Raw genomic sequence first — 19,744 nt, 5'->3', positions numbered from 1 at the left:
GCCCAAGCTTACCCCTGACATTCACACACACACACACACACACACAACAACAAAATACTGTGAAGATTGGCTGTAGCAGCGTAAGCTTAAACAAGATCAGCTTATGTATTGAGGTGTGTGTGTGTGTGTGTGTGTGTGTGTGAGAGAGAGAGAGAGACTTTCTCTAACCGGACTTTCTTGACTTAAATAACTATCCATCCAATCAATTTTTTGGGATAAAACGAGTCGCTCTGATTCTGAGGTCAGGTGCAGAGACTTTAGAATGACCCCACCCCCTCGTCTGAGTCTGTCCAATCACAGCGCTGGACCCACGTTTATGTGAGAGCGCAAAGACGAGGTTAAACTCAACAAAACACACACAACGAGCGCAGAGAAATAGGAGCACTGAGTAAAAACAGAGAAGAAAGAGAACAGAGTGAAAACGGCTAAAAACCAGAGCTTCTGCTCCTCGCTCCTCACTGCTGTGCGCTCGGGGTCGGGGTGAACAGCGAGCGGCTCGTTATCATTTAAAGGAACAGGTGCTGAAAGCGGGCGTTCTGAACAGGGCTGTTTACACAGGGGGAGAACACTGCGGAAACGGACATTTTACTGAGAACCAGAACTGTGTTCCACTGTGGAGAAGAGGGAAAGTATGGCCCCTTTAAGTAGCTGTAAAATGAGACACAACCCTTATTAGCTTGATGCTAACGTAACATTGCACATTACATAGATGCGCTACTGGAAACTAGCATTAAAGTATTCAGAAATAGAATATCCAAAACATGTTTCTGCTTTAAACATTTCCAGAACATTAAAGTAACTGTGTTTCTACAACCTCTGAGCTCCACTGTCCACTCCGGTCACTCTATAGTTCTACAATTACAGACTGTAGTCCACCTGTTGCTCTGCATACTTTGTCAGCCTGTGTCACTGATGAAGGACTAGACGACGACCGACACACACTGTGCAGCGACAGATGAGCTACTGTCTCTGACTTTACATCCACAAGGTGGACCAACGAGGGAGGAGTGTCTCACAGAGTGGACAGAGAGTGGACACAGGGTTTAAAAACTCCAGCAGCACTGCTGTGTCTGATCCACTCTACACCAGCACAACACACACTAACACACCACCACCACGTCAGTGTGAGCTGTGCAGTTAAATGAGTGTAGAAACAAGGAGGTTGTAATAATAATTTGACTAATTGATGTGTGTGTGTGTGTGTGTGTGTGTGTGTGTGTGTGTGTGTGTATGTATGAACGCACTGTATCTGGGTGCAATAACTTGTTTCACTCACACACTATAAGTCAGTCTACAGACACCATAAGCCGCTAGCAGCCACATTCTCCTTCACAGACAATCACAGTAAGCTCTAGCCGCTAATTGAATAGTGCCCTATTACCCCGACACTTCCACACGCACGGCTAGCAGGGCAATAACCATTCTACATTTCAGCAGCTTCAGAATAAACTACTTAAACCCCACTGGCGCTGGAAGAAAGCTACCGCAGGCAAGAGCTGCGGCTAAAAATCCCCCATCCGCTTCTCACGGGCGCATTTGCACTCATCAGCGCATCGCTCCCACGGACGCCTTCTCCAGACTAATAAAGAGAAAGCGGCCATCTGAGATGCGGAGATCAAGGCTCCATTCTTTTTTTCCCCTCCGAACAGCAGGCTCTATCCATCAGTGGCTGGTGCTCCAGGCCAGGCTCCATCACTTTGACAGATTTAAAGAGCCCCTATCATAGCCAACTGAATTTTCCTCGCTTTATTGAAATAAACGACTTTGATGTACCATGTAAGCACCATTAAAATTTCAACACATACTGTCCACGCAGTCCATATACAGGGAAAATAAACAGCCCTGGGTGTGTGAAGTCACAACCGTGAAAAATTCAAAGCCGGTTGCTTGTGCAGGGTTCATCAGAGGACTTCAAATACTATGAAATTCATGCTCTTTCTGATACAGTCTGTGGAAACCTGCCTGCTAGGAATTCTGCACTGCTTTGATTTCACAACGTTCCCACTGAAGTGATGCGGAGTGTTGTTACTGCAGACAGTTCAGCTCAGGGTAATAGTTGTGGTTAAGCAGTATACACTGGAGGTGGCGCTGTTGTAATGAAAGGAGGCAGCTGCTTTGTGTTGGTCTACATTAGCGCAGGCAGCTGCTTTGTGTTGGTCTACATTAGCGCAGGCAGCTGCTTTGTGTTGGTCTACATTAGCGCAGGCAGCTGCTTTGTGTTGGTCTACATTAGCGCAGGCAGCTGCTTTGTGTAGGTCTACATTTGCGCAGGCAGCTGCTTTGTGTAGGTCTACATTAGCGTAGGCAGCTGCTTTGTGTTGGTCTACATTAGTGCAGGCAGCTGCTTTGTGTTGGTCTACATTAGTGCAGGCAGCTGCTTTGTGTAGGTCTACATTAGTGCAGGCAGCTGCTTTGTGTAGGTCTACATTAGCGTAGGCAGCTGCTTTGTGTTGGTCTACATTAGTGCAGGCAGCTGCTTTGTGTTGGTCTACATTAGTGCAGGCAGCTGCTTTGTGTTGGTCTACATTAGCGTAGGCAGCTGCTTTGTGTTGGTCTACATTAGTGCAGGCAGCTGCTTTGTGTAGGTCTACATTAGCGTAGGCAGCTGCTTTGTGTTGGTCTACATTAGTGCAGGCAGCTGCTTTGTGTTGGTCTACATTAGTGCAGGCAGCTGCTTTGTGTTGGTCTACATTAGCGTAGGCAGCTGCTTTGTGTTGGTCTACATTAGTGCAGGCAGCTGCTTTGTGTAGGTCTACATTAGCGTAGGCAGCTGCTTTGTGTTGGTCTACATTAGTGCAGGCAGCTGCTTTGTGTTGGTCTACATTAGTGCAGGCAGCTGCTTTGTGTTGGTCTACATTAGTACAGGCAGCTGCTTTGTGTTGGTCTACATTAGTACAGGCAGCTGCTTTGTGTTGGTCTACATTAGTGCAGGCAGCTGCTTTGTGTAGGTCTACATTAGTGCAGGCAGCTGCTTTGTGTAGGTCTACATTAGCGCAGGCAGCTGCTTTGTGTTGGTCTACATTAGCGTAGGCAGCTGCTTTGTGTTGGTCTACATTAGCGTAGGCAGCTGCTTTGTGTTGGTCTACATTAGCGCAGGCAGCTGCTTTGTGTAAGTCTACATTAGTGCAGGCAGCTGCTTTGTGTAAGTCTACATTAGCGCAGGCAGCTGCTTTGTGTTGGTCTACATTAGCGTAGGCAGCTGCTTTGTGTTGGTCTACATTAGCGTAGGCAGCTGCTTTGTGTTGGTCTACATTAGCGCAGGCAGCTGCTTTGTGTAAGTCTACATTAGTGCAGGCAGCTGCTTTGTGTAAGTCTACATTAGTGCAGGCAGCTGCTTTGTGTAAGTCTACATTAGTGCAGGCAGCTGCAACCCGGAGGAAACCCACACAGACACAGGAGGAACACACCACACTCCTCACAGACAGTCAACAGGAGGAAACACACACAGACACAGGAGGAACACACCACACTCCTCACAGACAGTCACCAGGAGGAAACCCACGCAGACACAGGGAGAACACACCACACTCCTCACAGACAGTCACCCGGAGGAAACCCACGCAGACACAGAGAGAACACACCACACTCCTTACAGACAGTCACCCGGAGGAAACCCACGCAGACACAGGGAGAACACACTCCTCACGGGACTTGAACCTACAACTTCCAGGACCCTGGAGCTGTGACAGAGACACTACCTGCCGCCCATAAAACGGAGCCATAGACGTCCCTGGGTGGGTTCCATCCACCAACCTTTTGGTAACAGACAAACGCTGCGCTACAGGGACACACTGAATAAAGATTAATGAAGGGTTAATCAAACACATCTGTAAAGCGGAGTGATGTGTGCAGAGTTAAACCTGCTGTGAGTGATTAGGTGATTTCTCTTGTCCAACCAGAGGACAGGTTTGGAACTAAAATTTGTAAAAAGACGATTAAACGCCGTGCTGTTACTGACGGTCAGGAAGCAGTTGAACTGCCAAGGCCTTCCAAAGGACACACACGTCTGAAATGAGTGGCCATGGTTGGCTTGTTCCAGTGTTTCAAAGGATTTCAGGATTTGTTCCATTGAGTTGTTCCATTTATTTGGACCTGCGCTGCTTTTAGAACGAGGAAAAGCACAGGAAAATAAAACTCATTTACATTGATCAGTTTTAGAGGCGAAAACCGCTGCTTATTTATTTTAAAGGATAAAGAAAAGTCAGAAAATGGTCAAGCAATGATCAAAATATGCTGCAAACGCCCACAAAAAAAAAAAAAAAAATAGAGTGGACCTCAGGGAGAAAAATAAAATTGTAGAAAATCATAGACGATGGGCTCTTTAATCCGGCCGATGTTTCCTAATGAAACATCCACAGAAGGAAAGGCTCTGGTGGAAGCCACAGGGCTGAGTGTGTTCTGGCATGACATGTGAAAACGAGCCCAAATTGAGAGCTTGTCCGCTGGTCCTTGACATCTGTAACGGCTGCCCGCTGCCTCTGGGGCAGGGATTTAAAACGTGGGCCGCAGCAGAGGCTGCCGAAAAAGAAGCAGAGTCCCTCCGGACGCTCCAGCAGAAGAACGTCACCGTTAATGAAAGGATCTGCTGGCTTCAGCTTCCCCACAGAGAGCGAAACAAACTTCAGCGGCATCGTCTACGCCTCAAAAAACCACAGATTTCCCACCGCCGACCTGAAACTGCCTCCCTAAAACCCTTTAGTGTGTTTAAGCCTCGTTTCCTGCCTCAACCTTCGCTGATTTCCCTCCGCACATGATCTGGCAATGAGTTTGTCACGGACAAGGACACGTCTTCTGGATTTCAGAGTTATGCTAAACCTGCGCATCAACCTCCAGGTGCACCGTCAGAAAAACATGCCTTGTCCCCCTCTAAGGGCCTTAAGTTCTTTATATTTTTATTTTTCTTATCACTGGAGACCACACTTTCCCTCTTCATATAAAGGACTTTAACAAGAGTTAGTTTTAAATGTGTTGCTTTTGTGATGTCACAAATCAAGTATTTATTTATAGGCCGTGAGTCAAACAGAAGGCACTACCAGTGTGAATCCCAGCAGCCAATCACAACAGAGATATAATTACACGTGGGTTAATAATATGGCAACAGCAAATCCAGTTTAATTCTGACGTTAGTGGAACGCAATGGACTGGAAAAGGCCCAAAATTCGCAAAAATAAATCTCCGCTTTAAAATGCAAATGCACAAAAGGGCGATGGAAAAGGGTTTTTCCAATAAACGATGTTTCAGCAGGTTCAGTTCGGACACAGCGCCCCCCAGAGGCTTGGAGTGACACTGCAACCACAGGCTTTCAACAGACTTCTCCTCGTCTAACCTCTACGTACTTCAGGACCCACAGACGCCCACAGTGAGACTTCAGGAAACCGCACAGACGCCCCAATAGATAAACATTACGTCACGTTTTTTATTTTAATATAAAGTAGGTTTTGATACAAACGACTTTACTCGTTCAAATCGATCAAAGCATAAACCCACTCAGATCTCTCGGGGCCGACGTCATCTGAAGTTCATTCTCAAACGTACAGTGGATGGAAACTCCTATTCGCATTTACTTCTTCCGTCATTTCTTTACCGTGTGTAACATTTGTGAAAGTTTTGGACAGAAACCCAGCTACTGTTCTAACTGCAAAAAACGAGAGCAAAATGACAACAGGACTCTGCCATCATGCAGCAATCTACGCCGATGTCCGAGTGTGATGCTGGGTGTCAGTACCTGTCATGTAAGTAGGGTAGTCCAAAACACACACACACATTCACACAAAGGGCCAGTGACTTTGTCAATCTGTCTGCTTCCAATTCCTCAACAAACATCAAGAACGGTTGCCAGATACCATAGAACGTCTTAGTAGAACCCTCCCTCATGAGCCGATACCTACTGGGGACACACCAAACATGGGGATGGCTCCACCGCTCTCCCAAACGTCCTTGAGAAGGTCCGAAAACAGACCGTCAAAACGATTTTAATTGTGGACATGTCCAGAACATCGGCAATGTGGGCTCTATACCAGTTTTGATGTTAGAGAATCTGATTTGGACCAGTGCAGGTGATGCACAGTCTTAAACTGAATAACAGTCTTGAGGCCTATTCACACTGAAGTCAGACACAGGTTTCGTCTCAGCGCTGGGAGAGGAAGAAGAAATGGATTCACTGAGTCAGAGTGATAATGAACTTAAAGATTTACTGTAAACACTGCAACTAAACGCCACACTGAATCCCCCCAGTCTCCAGAACGACACGGGAGTTCAGCTGTGTTTCTGAAGGTCACTGGGGGCGTTTGAGGCTCTGATCTGTGTGATGCTCCTCTCATTAAAAAAGTCATATTTGCTTTAACCGCCACATTTTTTATAGTCGGCGTGTTGCTTGTTCTGGTGCGAACAAAACGAGCTGTTCACCCGGCGCCTTGCTGCTCATTTGTTTGGTTTGCCACCATTGACTTATCAATGGTGAATATTGACCTATCTTTGCTGTTTCGGATCACTTAAGGTGGAAATGTCTCCAAACTCAGGAGACGGCTAACTGCGTTAGCGACAGTGCTACAAACTAAACACCTGCAGTTACACATGAGTTTCTGTGGTAATTCAAACAGTGAATAAACACTTACAGATGAGTTACACTTCAGCTGCGTACCAACAACAGTCATTATTTTCATCAAACACACCATTCCACCTTAAAGGACTTGAAGCTTAGACCTGCGTTCACCCACAATCGTAGACTTTTACATCTTTAAATCTTTAAAACTGTGAATCCTGGATTAACCCTCTCCTCCTCGACTGAGAGAATGCAGTACTCAGGCGCTTTGCTGGGTTGGAGCGCCCTGTATCTCCACTCGGAGATGACCTGCCGAACCCACAATCTCACACCTATCTTAAACATGTCCCAGCTGGACAGAACAGAGTGGACTCATTCTTATCACCTTCTTTCTCCTTCTCTCTGGGTCTCAGTCTGTCTCAGTTTCCCTCCTCTCAGTCTTTCTATCGCCATCGTGTTAAAAGCAAGTCACCTTTCGAGAAACAAAAGACTTCTGGAACTTTCCTGAAGCTCCTGAAGAAGTTTCTGCTTTGAACTTTCTTAACCGTGACCATTCTGGAAATCAACACGAGGGTAAACAGCTCCATCACTTCACTTTTTCTTGGTGCTATTTTACAGTTCACTGAACGATCCTTGGGCGGCACGGTGGAGCAGCAGGTAGTGTCGCAGTCACACAGCTCCAGGGGCCTGGAGGTTCTGGGTTCGATTCCCGCTCCGGGTGACTGTCTGTGAGGAGTGTGGTGTGTTCTCTCCGTGTCCGCGTGGGTTTCCTCCGGGTGCTCCGGTTTCCTCCCACGGTCCAGAAACACACGTTGGATTGGCGACTCGTAAGTGTGAGTGTGTGAGTGAATGTGTGTGTCTCTGTGTTGCCCTGTGAAGGACTGGTGCCCCCTCCAGGGTGTATTCCCGCCTTGCGCCCGATGATTCCAGGTAGGCTCTGGACCCCCCGCGACCCTAAATTGGATAAGGGTTACAGATAATGGATGGATGGATGAACGATCCTTAAAAAGCGCAGATGAGGAGGTTCTGCAAAATAGTAGCCACTCTGTAACTGGAACCGACAAGGTTCTACTAACTACAGCCCAAGCAATGGTAATGATATCAGTCCTGGGTTCTTGAGGAGGTCCCTCAAACCTAAAAGCTCCTTGGTTTCTGAAAGAGTTCTTCATTCGTAAGAAAATATTTCCTCGGCTGAACTGATTTCAAAGGAAGCTCCTGAAGAATAAAGGCCCCTAGCGCCGCATTCACGCTGCAGTGAGGCAGTTCTCTTTTTGCCTCTCGTTCGTTTCTGTAAAGGCTGGCAGCAGTGAAGAGCAGGAGATTGTGGCGAATTGTGAGTGAAGGCGAAGAAGGTGGGGAGAGCAATGGGAAGTTGAGCTATTCTCTATTTTTTGTACATTAATGAGAAGTGAGTTGACAAGTGCCACGCTCCAAACATTTCCACGCATCTCACGTCCTCTTCTGCAACTCCGAACAAACTTGCTCCAGGACTCGGTTACATTTTAGCAACACTTCCCAAAGTGTCCAGCAGTTTGTGAAGCAGGTGTCGCTGAAAATTAATGAAGAGGAACAGTTCCTGGTTTTTAAAGATGTTCTTGTAAAAATACAGCTACAAATTTCAGCTAGAATTTGTGAAAAAAAAAAAACATCCTGAAGAGGAAAGAACTCTAAAAATCCCTGAGCTTCTGGGGAAGGTTTCAAGAGTCTGAGAAGGTCAGTAGAAACCAGACACATGTCTTTGGAATTTATGAAAAACGGTTCCTGAAAATATCAAGTGTACTGAGAAGACTTCTACCTTAAAGGGAACGTCTGCAACTGTGGGGAAATGCAGCTCTAAACTTTTTAAGGTGGAACGGTGTGTTTGAGGTCTGTTGGTTTTTATTCACTGAGACACCACAGAAGCTCATGTGTAACTCGAGTTGTTTAGTTTTGTAGCACTGTCGCTAACGCAGTTAGCCGTCTCCTGAGTTTGGAGACATTCCCACCTTAAGTGATTCCAAACATCAAAAAAGAAATCTATATTAACCCCCTACTGAGCAGGAATAGAGCAGTATCCCCATCTCAGTTCATGCTTTTCAACATTTGGTGTTCTCTTCTGAAATTTATAAAAAGTGTTCTTCGCTTTTAATGAGCTCCTGAGTTTACTCCCGAAAAGAAAAAGCAAGATCCCGAATTATTGAAAATGGAAAATGTTGTGGTTCTGGGGATTATTTTTGTAGTTGAACACTCTTATAGCATCTCTCTCTCTCTCTCTCTCTCTCTCTCTCTCTCTCTCTCTCTCTCTCTCTCTCTCTCTCTCATAATCTGTTTCCAATCTATTCCTCAGTAGCCTCAGAGCTTTAGAAGCTCAAATTGCCTTTCTTGTTTTTCAAGGAATACCTTGTCTTATCATTTGGTTAGTTAAGTGTCTGACACACACACACACACACACACACACACACACACACACACACATAAGGGTGAACTGCTCAGTGATTTAAACACGCTGTCTTCTAGTAGAAGGCAGGTGTTGCTGATAAAGCGTCCAGTGTGGGAACTGTAATGTGTGTCTGAGGTTTACTCACTGCAGCAGCCAGTTTTCTGTTGTCCAGATTTTGGATGAGAGCGTCTCTGGTTTGGAGAAGCTGATTGGGTGTCAGGGAGCATGTGATGTTGAGGAATTCCTGTTTCTGATTGGTTGAGTTGAACTCCAGGTAGCGCTCGACGGAGGTGGAGCTACACAGTGCAGAGTGAAGGTTGTTCTCAGTGGCGAGCGCAGGTAACTACAGAAAACAGTGAGAAATTCCAGTGTTCATCATTCATTCATTTATTGTCTGCAGCCCTTATCCAGTTCAGGGTCATGGTGGGTCTGGAACCTACCCAGAATCACTGGGTGCAAGGCAGGAACAGGGGGCGCCAGTCCTTAGATGTAAATATTAATAATAACAAACATAATAACAATATTTCTAACTAAAATATTTTGTTTTCAAAATATGAATAAAACAATGATAAATACAAAAAATAAACAAATTGGAGCCCTGGAGGGGGCCCCAGTCCTTCACAGGGCAACACACACTCACACATTCACTTTACGGACACTTTTGAGTCTCCAATCCATCTACCAACGTGTGTTTTTGGACTGTGGGAGGAAACCGGTGAACCCGGAGGAAACCCACACAGACACAGAGAGAACACACCACACTCCTCACAGACAGTCACCCGGAGGAAACCCATGCAGACACAGAGAGAACACACCACACTCCTCACAGACAGTCACCTGGAGGAAACCCACGCAGACACAGGGAGAACACACCACACTCCTCACAGACAGTCACCTGGAAGAAACCCACACAGACACAGGGAGAACACACCACACTCCTCACAGACAGTCACCCAGAGCGGGACTCGAACCCACAACCTCCAGGCCCCTGCAGCTGTAACAGAGACACTACCTGCTGCACCACAGTGCTTAAAAAAACAACAATAAACTAAATTAAATAATGTTTATAATAATGATGATAATAATAGGCTAAACACAGCTTGACACGACATTGCAACAATCACACAACTACGACGGACTAGAGAGCTTCTGCTGCATTAGAGACGAGTGCACTGTAGATGTGGGATGTGCTGCCTCTGGTGTCGAGGTAGTTGAACTACAACAACAGACAGCCAAACTGCTGAAAACGCCTACTGAAACTTTAAGTGTCACTAATGTCTAAAGCAGCACGTTTACACACATGACACTACAAGACATGGTGTGTATAAACAACACATACAATTCAAGCATGTGACAATGACAGCTTTCAGGATTTTAAAGCCCTGGAGAGCCCTCTACGCCCGACAGAGAGCACTCAAACACTCCGGCACTCACGGCATCTGTCTCCTGCAACCATCACACATCAATTTGTCGTGTAGAGCCGAGATGATCTGACATTTTCTGCCCTTTAAACGGCTGGTTGTTCTGAAAATACCTGAAGAGGAATGATACGTCCGTGGATCATAACGGCGCTTTGAACTCCTCCAGCCGATGTGTGCCGCACGGACTGAACAGGAAATGAAAACCCTAACACCCTAAAAGCCCAAAAAGTCCCCGCTTCGAGTTTAAAACCAGAACCAGAATCTCATTACCCCGCCTCCTGAAAACTAACCCCACCCAAACAGCAGGAGGGGACTGGCCTTGACAACATTACAGTGTAGAAATAGGAGATGGAAAATTCATTTTAAAGAACTGCTCAAAGTTTCTAAGCTTATAGGTTTCTAAACTCTATCTTTCAATCACTCTCTGTGTGTGTGTGTGTGTGTGTGTGTGTGAGAGAGAAAGAGAGAGAGAGAGGGTGTGTTTGTTGTGTGTTTACTGGAGTGTACCTGATTGAGTCGGACTCTCACACTTGTCAGTCTCTGGACTGTTTGTGTTGGCAGTGACAGGTTGCTCCTCAGGTACTCAGAGAACGTCTCATTATCTTTTAGCACGCTGCGCAATGGAATCGATCGACCTGCTCTCATGCACACACACACACACACACACACACACACACAGAGAAACAGAAACAGAGAACCACACATATAAGAGAACAGTGTCAACATTATATCAACAGCAGGTTTAATTAAACAGTGATTAGTTATATGTCGTCATTGTCCAAAGAAAAAAAATTATCTCCAAAATAGGAACTTTACAGGAAAACACCTCCTTAACCTTCAATGGAAGTCAGTGCAAAAAACATTTAATTCAGAGTCATTTTGGAGCGTTTCTATTGGTCCATTCTTCATTAAATATTCACACAGTGTGAAGGACAGCTGCTGTGTTCAGATGATGCAGTAGGGGATAATTGGTGGCAGCACTGGCTTAGGGACTGAGGTGGATACACTGTGTGTGTGTGTATGAGGAGTGTGGTGTGTTCTCCCTGTGTCTGCGTGGGTTTCCTCCGGGTGACTGTCTGTGAGGAGTGTGGTGTGTTCTGTCTGTGTCTGCGTGGGTTTCCTCCAGGTGACTGTCTGTGAGGAGTGTGGTGTGTTCTCCCTGTGTCTGCGTGGGTTTCCTCTGGGTGACTGTCTGTGAGGAGTGTGGTGTGTTCTCCCTTTGTCTGTGTGGGTTTCCTCCAGGTGACTGTCTGTGAGGAGTGTGGTGTGTTCTCTCTGTGTCTGTGTGGGTTTCCTCCGGGTGACTGTCTGTGAGGAGTGTGGTGTGTTCTCCCTGTGTCTGTGTGGGTTTCCTCTGGGTGACTATCTGTGAGGAGTGTGGTGTGTTCTCTCTGTGTCTGCGTGGGTTTCCTCCGGGTGACTGTCTGTGAGGAGTGTGGTGTGTTCTCCCTGTGTCTGCCTGGGTTTCCTCCAGGTGACTGTCTGTGAGGAGTGTGGTGTGTTCTCCCTGTGTCTGCGTGGGTTTCCTCCGGGTGACTGTCTGTGAGGAGTGTGGTGTGTTCTCTTTGTGTCTGTGAGCCATTTCTATTCGTCCAAATAATCACACGGTGTAAGGAGCTATTTTTGTGGCTATAAAATCACACGACGACGAAGAAGACACACCTCTCCTCTCCACAGACACTGAAGACCTCACTGAGGGCTGTACTCACTCTCGGTCAAATCTGTCTTTAATGAAACCTGAAGTAAAAAGTCATCGAGGTTCAAAACGACTTGATAATTAGTTGCTAACCACATCTGCAGAATATAAGCCTTATCAAACATGTCTGACACGCGGAGTTAATATTCTCGCGCCGGTGGGGCTTCCTTTGTTTATTCTATCCAGGTTATTGTTCTCTGATACAATGCACTTGTCTGGAGAATGCTGGAGGTGTGTGTTGGTTGTGTTTAGCTGTGTGTGTGTGTGTGGTGAGTGGGTGGATGTGAATATTGAGATGGCCATTGAGGGAGATGCTGAGGCTTATTAAGCACATGTTATTCCTTTAAAGAGTTGTTGGGCTGTAATGAAACACACAGATTCAACCTCCTACGGCGACTCTCTCTCTCTCTCTCTCTCTCTCTCTCTCTCTCTCTCTCTCTCTCTCTCTCTCTCTCTCTCTCTCACACACACACACACACACACACACACACACAATCTTGTTTTACTCTCTTTATGGGGAACGTCAATGCTCTAAACCAGAAACATATCAATTACAAACACTGCGTACATTTCCTCTGTTGAGTTTATCCCTGTCCTTAACTATGTTTACTGCGACTGCCAACTTCTTACTAAATAAAGTACTGTAAGTGCTGCTGAGTTTCCCCTTGTGTTTTCCAGCTGCTACAGATTTGTATGTGTTTAAGAGAGAGACTCTGATTGCAGCGGCAGCAGCCAGAGCACCACCAGCACCTGCAGATCCACTGAAGCTGTAAGGGTGTGGGTCAGTTCTTGGAAGGGAGACCTCCTCCTCCTCCTCCTCCTCCTCCTCCTAGTTAAGCTTGGGTGGTGCTGGAGGTGGTGACGGCACGTCCAACAGGGGGCGCTGTCCCTGTGGTTTGTGAGGATCCCAATGCCTGGCTGCAGTGACAGGGACACTGTACTGAATATCCTTCAGATTAAACAGAGGTCCTTTGTGAGGTCAGTAAAGACTCCCTAAGTGCTCTGGGGGCCTCTGTAGAAGTGGAACTATCAAAATCACCATATGGTTAGACCTCAATGCTTGTATCTCTAACTTGTCTGAGCTGAAGAGCAGCATTACGCATTAAATACCTTTACTCTGTGGCTTGGTGGAGTGTTAACTCACACAAGGACAGACTGAGGGTTCCTACATTCACTGGGACTTTAAATGAATGCATGTGAATGTGTGAGGACTGAGTATTGGGTTTTGTTCTCGTTGCCAATTGTGTCAAAAATAACCACACACCAAATCCCCGCTAAAAAATAAGCAAACAACAAAGAGACATATTCAATTCCACACACACAATCTTGTATCTGTAAATTGTGGGGACTTTACATAGACTTCCATTCATATTTTGTAGAATTACCATTACTTTTCCTTAAGTACTACAAGCTTAACCTTAACCCTAAAACATATCTTCACCTTAAAATGTAATGATAGCATTGTGGGGACCAGCTGGTGCTCCACAATAGGAAGACAAGTCCCCACAATGTGATATATTCCTGGTACACACACACAAACACACGCCATGCTGAATGTTTATTAGGCATCTCTTTGTGCAGCTATTGTGTGACATAAACAAAAAGTTTGGTCCTTGTGGCTTTAAGTGTGTGTGTGTGTGTGTGTGTGTGTGTGTGTGTGTGGAAGAGAGAGTGTGAGCCTCCTCAGCATATGTTACAATCTTCATGGACATATTCAGTCCCCAAAACAAAGTAAAACAAAAACTGTATAAACACAAACACACACACATGCTCAAAGCTAATTAGGAATTTCTTTGTGCAACTGTTGTGCAAACACAATGAGCGCTCCTCATGGCTTTGTGTGCTGGTTTTCACTCACGCTGCGAGGACCAAATGTCTTGGCAGTGTCAGAATCTTCACCAGGAAAAATCAGTCCCCAGAAAGAAGACAATGAAGCTAACATTTGGTCCCGAAATGAAGCTAATGAGACATTTCTTTCTGCAACGTTTGTGCAAACGGAAACATGGGCCGCGTTGTTTACACACGGCTTTTCTTTGAGTTCCAGAAATCTCAGTATTACGCAGGACTAACGCACTGGAGGAATAACGACGGACCAATGGGGTGATGATGAATCACACTTCTGTCATTACAGCTCTTTAGAATTAGTTTATACATTCATTCATTCATCTTCTCTAACCACTTCATCCAGGTCGGGGTCGTAGTCCAGAGTCAAACCCGAAATCGCAGGCTACAAACAGAAACACGCCCTGGACAGAGCACTGCACACTCACTCACCCACTCCCACACACACTTACCCTGTCACTCACACACACACACTCACTCACACACACACACACACACACTTACACTCATCCAATCACCCACTCACTCACACACACACTCACACACACACTCAGCCTGTCACTCACTCACCCACACACACACTCACACTCATCCAATCACCCACTCACTCACACTCACCCTGTCACTCACACACCCTCACCCAGTCACTCACTCACTCACACACACACCCCTGTGCACAGTTTCACACACTCACCCTGTCACTCTCACACACACACACACACACTCACCCAGTCACTCACTCACTCACACATACACTCACACTCACCCAGTCACTCACTCACTCACACACACATACACGCACCTGTACACAGTTTCACACACTCAACCAGTCACTCACTCACTCACACACACACACACACACACCTGTGCACAGTTTCAAACACTCACCCTGTCACTCACACACACTTACACCTGGAGACAGTTTCACACACTCAACCAGTCACTCACTCACTCAATCACACACACACACACCTGTGCACAGTTTCACACACTCACCCTGTCACTCTCACACACACACACACACACACTCACCCAGTCACTCACTCACTCACACATACACTCACACTCACCCAGTCACTCACTCACTCACACACACATACATGCACCTGTACACAGTTTCACACACTCACCCAGTCACTCACTCACTCACACACACATACACACACCTGTACACAGTTTCAAACACTCAACCAGTCACTCACTCACTCACACACACACACACACACGCCTGTGCACAGTTTCAAACACTCACCCTGACACTCACACACACTTACACCTGGAGACAGTTTCACACACTCACCCAGTCACTCACTCACTCACACACACACACACACACACCTGTGCACAGTTTCAAACACTCAACCAGTCACTCACTCACTCACACACACACACACACACACCTGTGCACAGTTTCAAACACTCACCCTGTCACTCACACACACTTACACCTGGAGACAGTTTCACACACTCAACCAGTCACTCACTCACTCAATCACACACACACACACCTGTGCACAGTTTCACACACTCACCCTGTCACTCTCACACACACTCACCCAGTCACTCACTCACTCACACATACACTCACACTCACCCAGTCACTCACTCACTCACACACACATACATGCACCTGTACACAGTTTCACACACTCACCCAGTCACTCACTCACTCACACACACATACACACACCTGTACACAGTTTCAAACACTCAACCAGTCACTCACTCACTCACACACACACACACACGCCTGTGCACAGTTTCAAACACTCACCCTGACACTCACACACACTTACACCTGGAGACAGTTTCACACACTCACCCAGTAACTCTCACACTCACATACACGCACCTGTACACAGTTTCACACACTCAACCAGTCACTCACTCACTCAATCACACACACACACACACACACACACACACACACACACACACACACACCTGTGCACAGTTTCAAACACTCACCCTGTCACTCACACACACTTACACCTGGAGACAGTTTCACACACTCACCCAGTAACTCTCACACTCACACCTGGAGACAGTTTCACACACTCACCCAGGCACTCACACACACACACATACACCTGGGGACAATGTCACACACTCACCTAATCACTCACACCTGAAGACAGTTTCACATACTCACCCTGTCACTCACACACACTCACACCTGGAGACAGTTTCATACACTCACCATTCACTCACTCACACACTCACACCTTGAGACAGTTTCACACACTCACCCAGGCACTCACACACACACACACCAGGGGACAGTGTCACACACTCGTCTAATCACTCACACTCAGACTTGTGGACAGTTTTACTCATTCACACACTCACTCTTTCATCAGAACTTTCATCAATAGTGTTTCTAGCACCACAGGATCCTCCAGAACAGTTTGCTGCGCCTGTATTCGAGTGTAGCTCCACTCCGCCCTGGAAGCCAATTAAGCTTTTTCATTTCACATCTAATCCACCCTCGGCGTACACAGCGTGTGTAATTGAAAACAAGCCGGAGAGATGGATGTCTCTGACAGATTTGCAGATAAACGCATTTCGGCTCCAGCACACGAGATCTGCGCTGGGCTCTGGCTGTCGAAAATGTCACCTGGCTGAAGTAATCACACACACACACACACACACACACACACAGAGCAGCGCTAATTAGAGCTGCACTATGAGACAGGGAAAGGCCGCTACCGGACGTGGTGGTGGCGTAATTAGTGTTTGCATTACTGCAGATAATATCCCCAGCTCCATTATCATCAGAACAGTTCTATCAGCTAGAACGAACACGAGGTCGACATGTCTTTCCCCTACACACACACACACACACACACACACACACACACACACACACACACACACAGTCTCACTGTGGCCTCTGTCTGAACTGTTTGGAGCTAGATTGAAGCCGTCACCTCAGCCTTTAATCATTCACTCAAGCCGGCACAGCATCGCCTCCCTGTGATTGGTCGCCTCTTTTCAGCACCACCCTCCCATTGGACGGTTCCCCGTCGCAGTGTCGCAGACACCGGCGCTCGTTAATTATGCGCTCTCAGATCTCCTGATGAATTTAATCTTGTAAATTACGAGCTCACGACCTCCAGAATGCAAATCCAACCTGGAGTGCTTGCCGGGAGTCCAACAATGCAGACCCCTTTCCGCCCGTTCGCAAATGAGGTCTCTGAGAAATCTGAATATCATTAGACTAAATTAGCCTAACGAACACAGCAGAACAGAAGGATAAACGGTCTGCCACTCCAGATCAAAAATGACTCCATAAATTAGCCCTCCGAGGGCCGGGGTGGGGGTCTATCTCTCTCTCTCTCTCTCTGGACTGTGGTCCTAGACACAGAGGGCTGCCGGGACGAATGTTGGCCACTTCACACGATGACATCCTGCACCAGCGTGACTCAGCAGAAACACTGTGCTCCTGGACGAGAGGGAATCTGAACTCACTCACCACTCTATTACAACCACTAACCATGTACGTCCACACACTGGCCACTTTATCAGAAACACCCCTCCTCTACTGACATTCACTGGCCACTTTATCAGAACCCCCCCCCCCCCCCCCACTGTCACTTACTGGCCACTTCATCGGAAACACCCCCCTTCTAATGACACTCACTGGCCACTTTTTCAAAAGAAAGGGGGTGTCAGTGTCAGTAGAGGGGAGTGTTTCTGATAAAGTGGCCAGTGAGTGTCAGTAGAGGGGGGGTGTTTCTGATAAAGTGTCCAGTAAGTGACAGTAGAGGGGGGGTGTTTCTGATAAAGTGGCCAGTGAGTGTCAGTAGAAGGGGGGTGTTTCTGATAAAGTGGCCAGTGAGTGTCAGTAGAGGGGGGGTGTTTCTGATAAAGTGTCCAGTAAGTGACAGTAGAGGGGGGGTGTTTCTGATAAAGTGGCCAGTGAGTGTCAGTTAAAGGGGGGGTGTTTCTGGTAAAGTGGCCAGTGAGTGTCAGTAGAAGGGGGGTGTTTCTGATAAAGTGGCCAGTGAGTGTCAGTAGAAGGGGGGTGTTTCTGATAAAGTGGCCAGTGAGTGTCAGTAGAAGGGGGGTGTTTCTGATAAAGTGGCCAGTGAGTGTCAGTAGAAGGGGGGTGTTTCTGATAAAGTGGCCAGCTGGTGTCAGCAGAAGGGGGGTGTTTCTGATAAAGTGGCCAGTGAGTGTCAGTAGAAGGGGGTGTTTCTGATAAAGTGGCCAGTGTGTGTCAGTAGAAGGGGGGTGTTTCTGATAAAGTGGCCAGTGAGTGTCAGTAGAAGGGGGTGTTTCTGATAAAGTGGCCAGTGAGTGTCAGTAGAAGGGGGTGTTTCTGATAAAGTGGCCAGTGAGTGTCAGTAGAAGGGGGGTGTTTCTGATAAAGTGGCCAGTGAGTGTCAGTAGAAGAGGGATGTTTCTGATAAAGTGGCCAGTGAGTGTCAGTAGAAGAGGGTGTGTTTCTGATAAAGTGGCCAGTGAGTGTCAGTAGAAGGGGGTGTTTCTGATAAAGTGGCCAGTGAGTGTCAGTAGAAGGGGGTGTTTCTGATAAAGTGGCCAGTGAGTGTCAGTAGGAGGGGGGTGTTTCTGATAAAGTGGCCAGTGAGTGTCAGTAGAGGGGGGTGTTTCTGATAAAGTGGCCAGTGAGTGTCAGTAGAAGGGGGTGTTTCTGATAAAGTGGCCAGTGAGTGTCAGTAGAAGGGGGGTGTTTCTGATAAAGTGGCCAGTGAGTGTCAGTAGAAGAGGGATGTTTCTGATAAAGTGGCCAGTGAGTGTCAGTAGAAGAGGGTGTGTTTCTGATAAAGTGGCCAGTGAGTGTCAGTAGAAGGGGGTGTTTCTGATAAAGTGGCCAGTGAGTGTCAGTAGAAGGGGGTGTTTCTGATAAAGTGGCCAGTGAGTGTCAGTAGGAGGGGGGTGTTTCTGATAAAGTGGCCAGTGAGTGTCAGTAGAGGGGGGTGTTTCTGATAAAGTGGCCAGTGAGTGTCAGTAGAGGGGGGTGTTTCTGATAAAGTGGCCAGTGTGTGTCAGTAGAGGGGGGTGTTTCTGATAAAGTGGCCAGTGAGTGTCAGTAGAAGGGGGTGTTTCTGATAAAGTGGCCAGTGAGTGTCAATAGAAGGGGGGTGTTTCTGATAAAGTGGCCAGTGAGTGTCAGTAGAAGGGGGTCTTTCTAATAAAGTGGCCAGTGAGTGTCAGTAGAAGGGGGTCTTTCTAATAAAGTGTGTCTCTGAGTGAAATCATTTCCTCTGTTTATTGTTTGTTTATTGTTGTGTATCCAATGCTGAAGTTGACAGACAGATTTCACGCGCTCTGAAACAGACAGAGGCTGATTTCTGGTCTATAGCCAGAGAGTGATGTAAGCGTTCTGTGGTTGTCGAAGCTAATAAGTCACAGCCGAAATACGTGAGATGGATTTTACGGGAAAGTTTTGTCCAGCAATGACAAAAGCCTTTGGCCACAATGTTTCTTCTTTCATCTTCTCGCATAAAGGGAAAAATCCGTTAAATGTAGAGCTTTGATACTGAATTCATGAACAGGACGCTTTTATAGAGGACATGCCTTCCTGTGAAATTGCCCTGCTGTCGTCTAGAATGAAAATCCAGTGCCTTTCTCTTCCTTACCATTGGCTGCATTGGACTTCTGAAGGATTGATGCCCATTGGTTGATGTCAGTGGAAAGGAGTTTGAGGTTGGAGAAGAGGGTGGAGTCAGCCAGGACGGACTGGATCTCAATCAAGGCCTTGGCAACACTGAAAATTAAGATAAATAAGAGAACAAACAACAAACAATCAACAACTGTGTTAAGACTACCAAAAAGCTTGCAAGTTCTAGAGATCTAGT

General features: G+C 46.8%; 1 protein-coding gene across 1 annotated transcript in view; it reads right to left on the bottom strand.

Moving 5' to 3' along the window:
* Positions 1–19,744, bottom strand: part of LOC136673744 (phospholipid-transporting ATPase ABCA1) — a 184,525-nt gene that overhangs the window by 159,148 nt on the left and 5,633 nt on the right. Inside the window, 3 exon segments of the mRNA XM_066649438.1 lie at positions 9,106–9,303; positions 10,889–11,016; positions 19,526–19,653. Of these exon segments, the coding sequence (XP_066505535.1) occupies positions 9,106–9,303; positions 10,889–11,016; positions 19,526–19,653 (454 nt within the window).

This window comes from Hoplias malabaricus, chromosome 2 (assembly GCF_029633855.1).
Source record: "Hoplias malabaricus isolate fHopMal1 chromosome 2, fHopMal1.hap1, whole genome shotgun sequence".
Lineage (NCBI taxonomy): Eukaryota > Metazoa > Chordata > Actinopteri > Characiformes > Erythrinidae > Hoplias > Hoplias malabaricus.
This window is presented reverse-complemented; position numbering and strand designations above follow the sequence as displayed.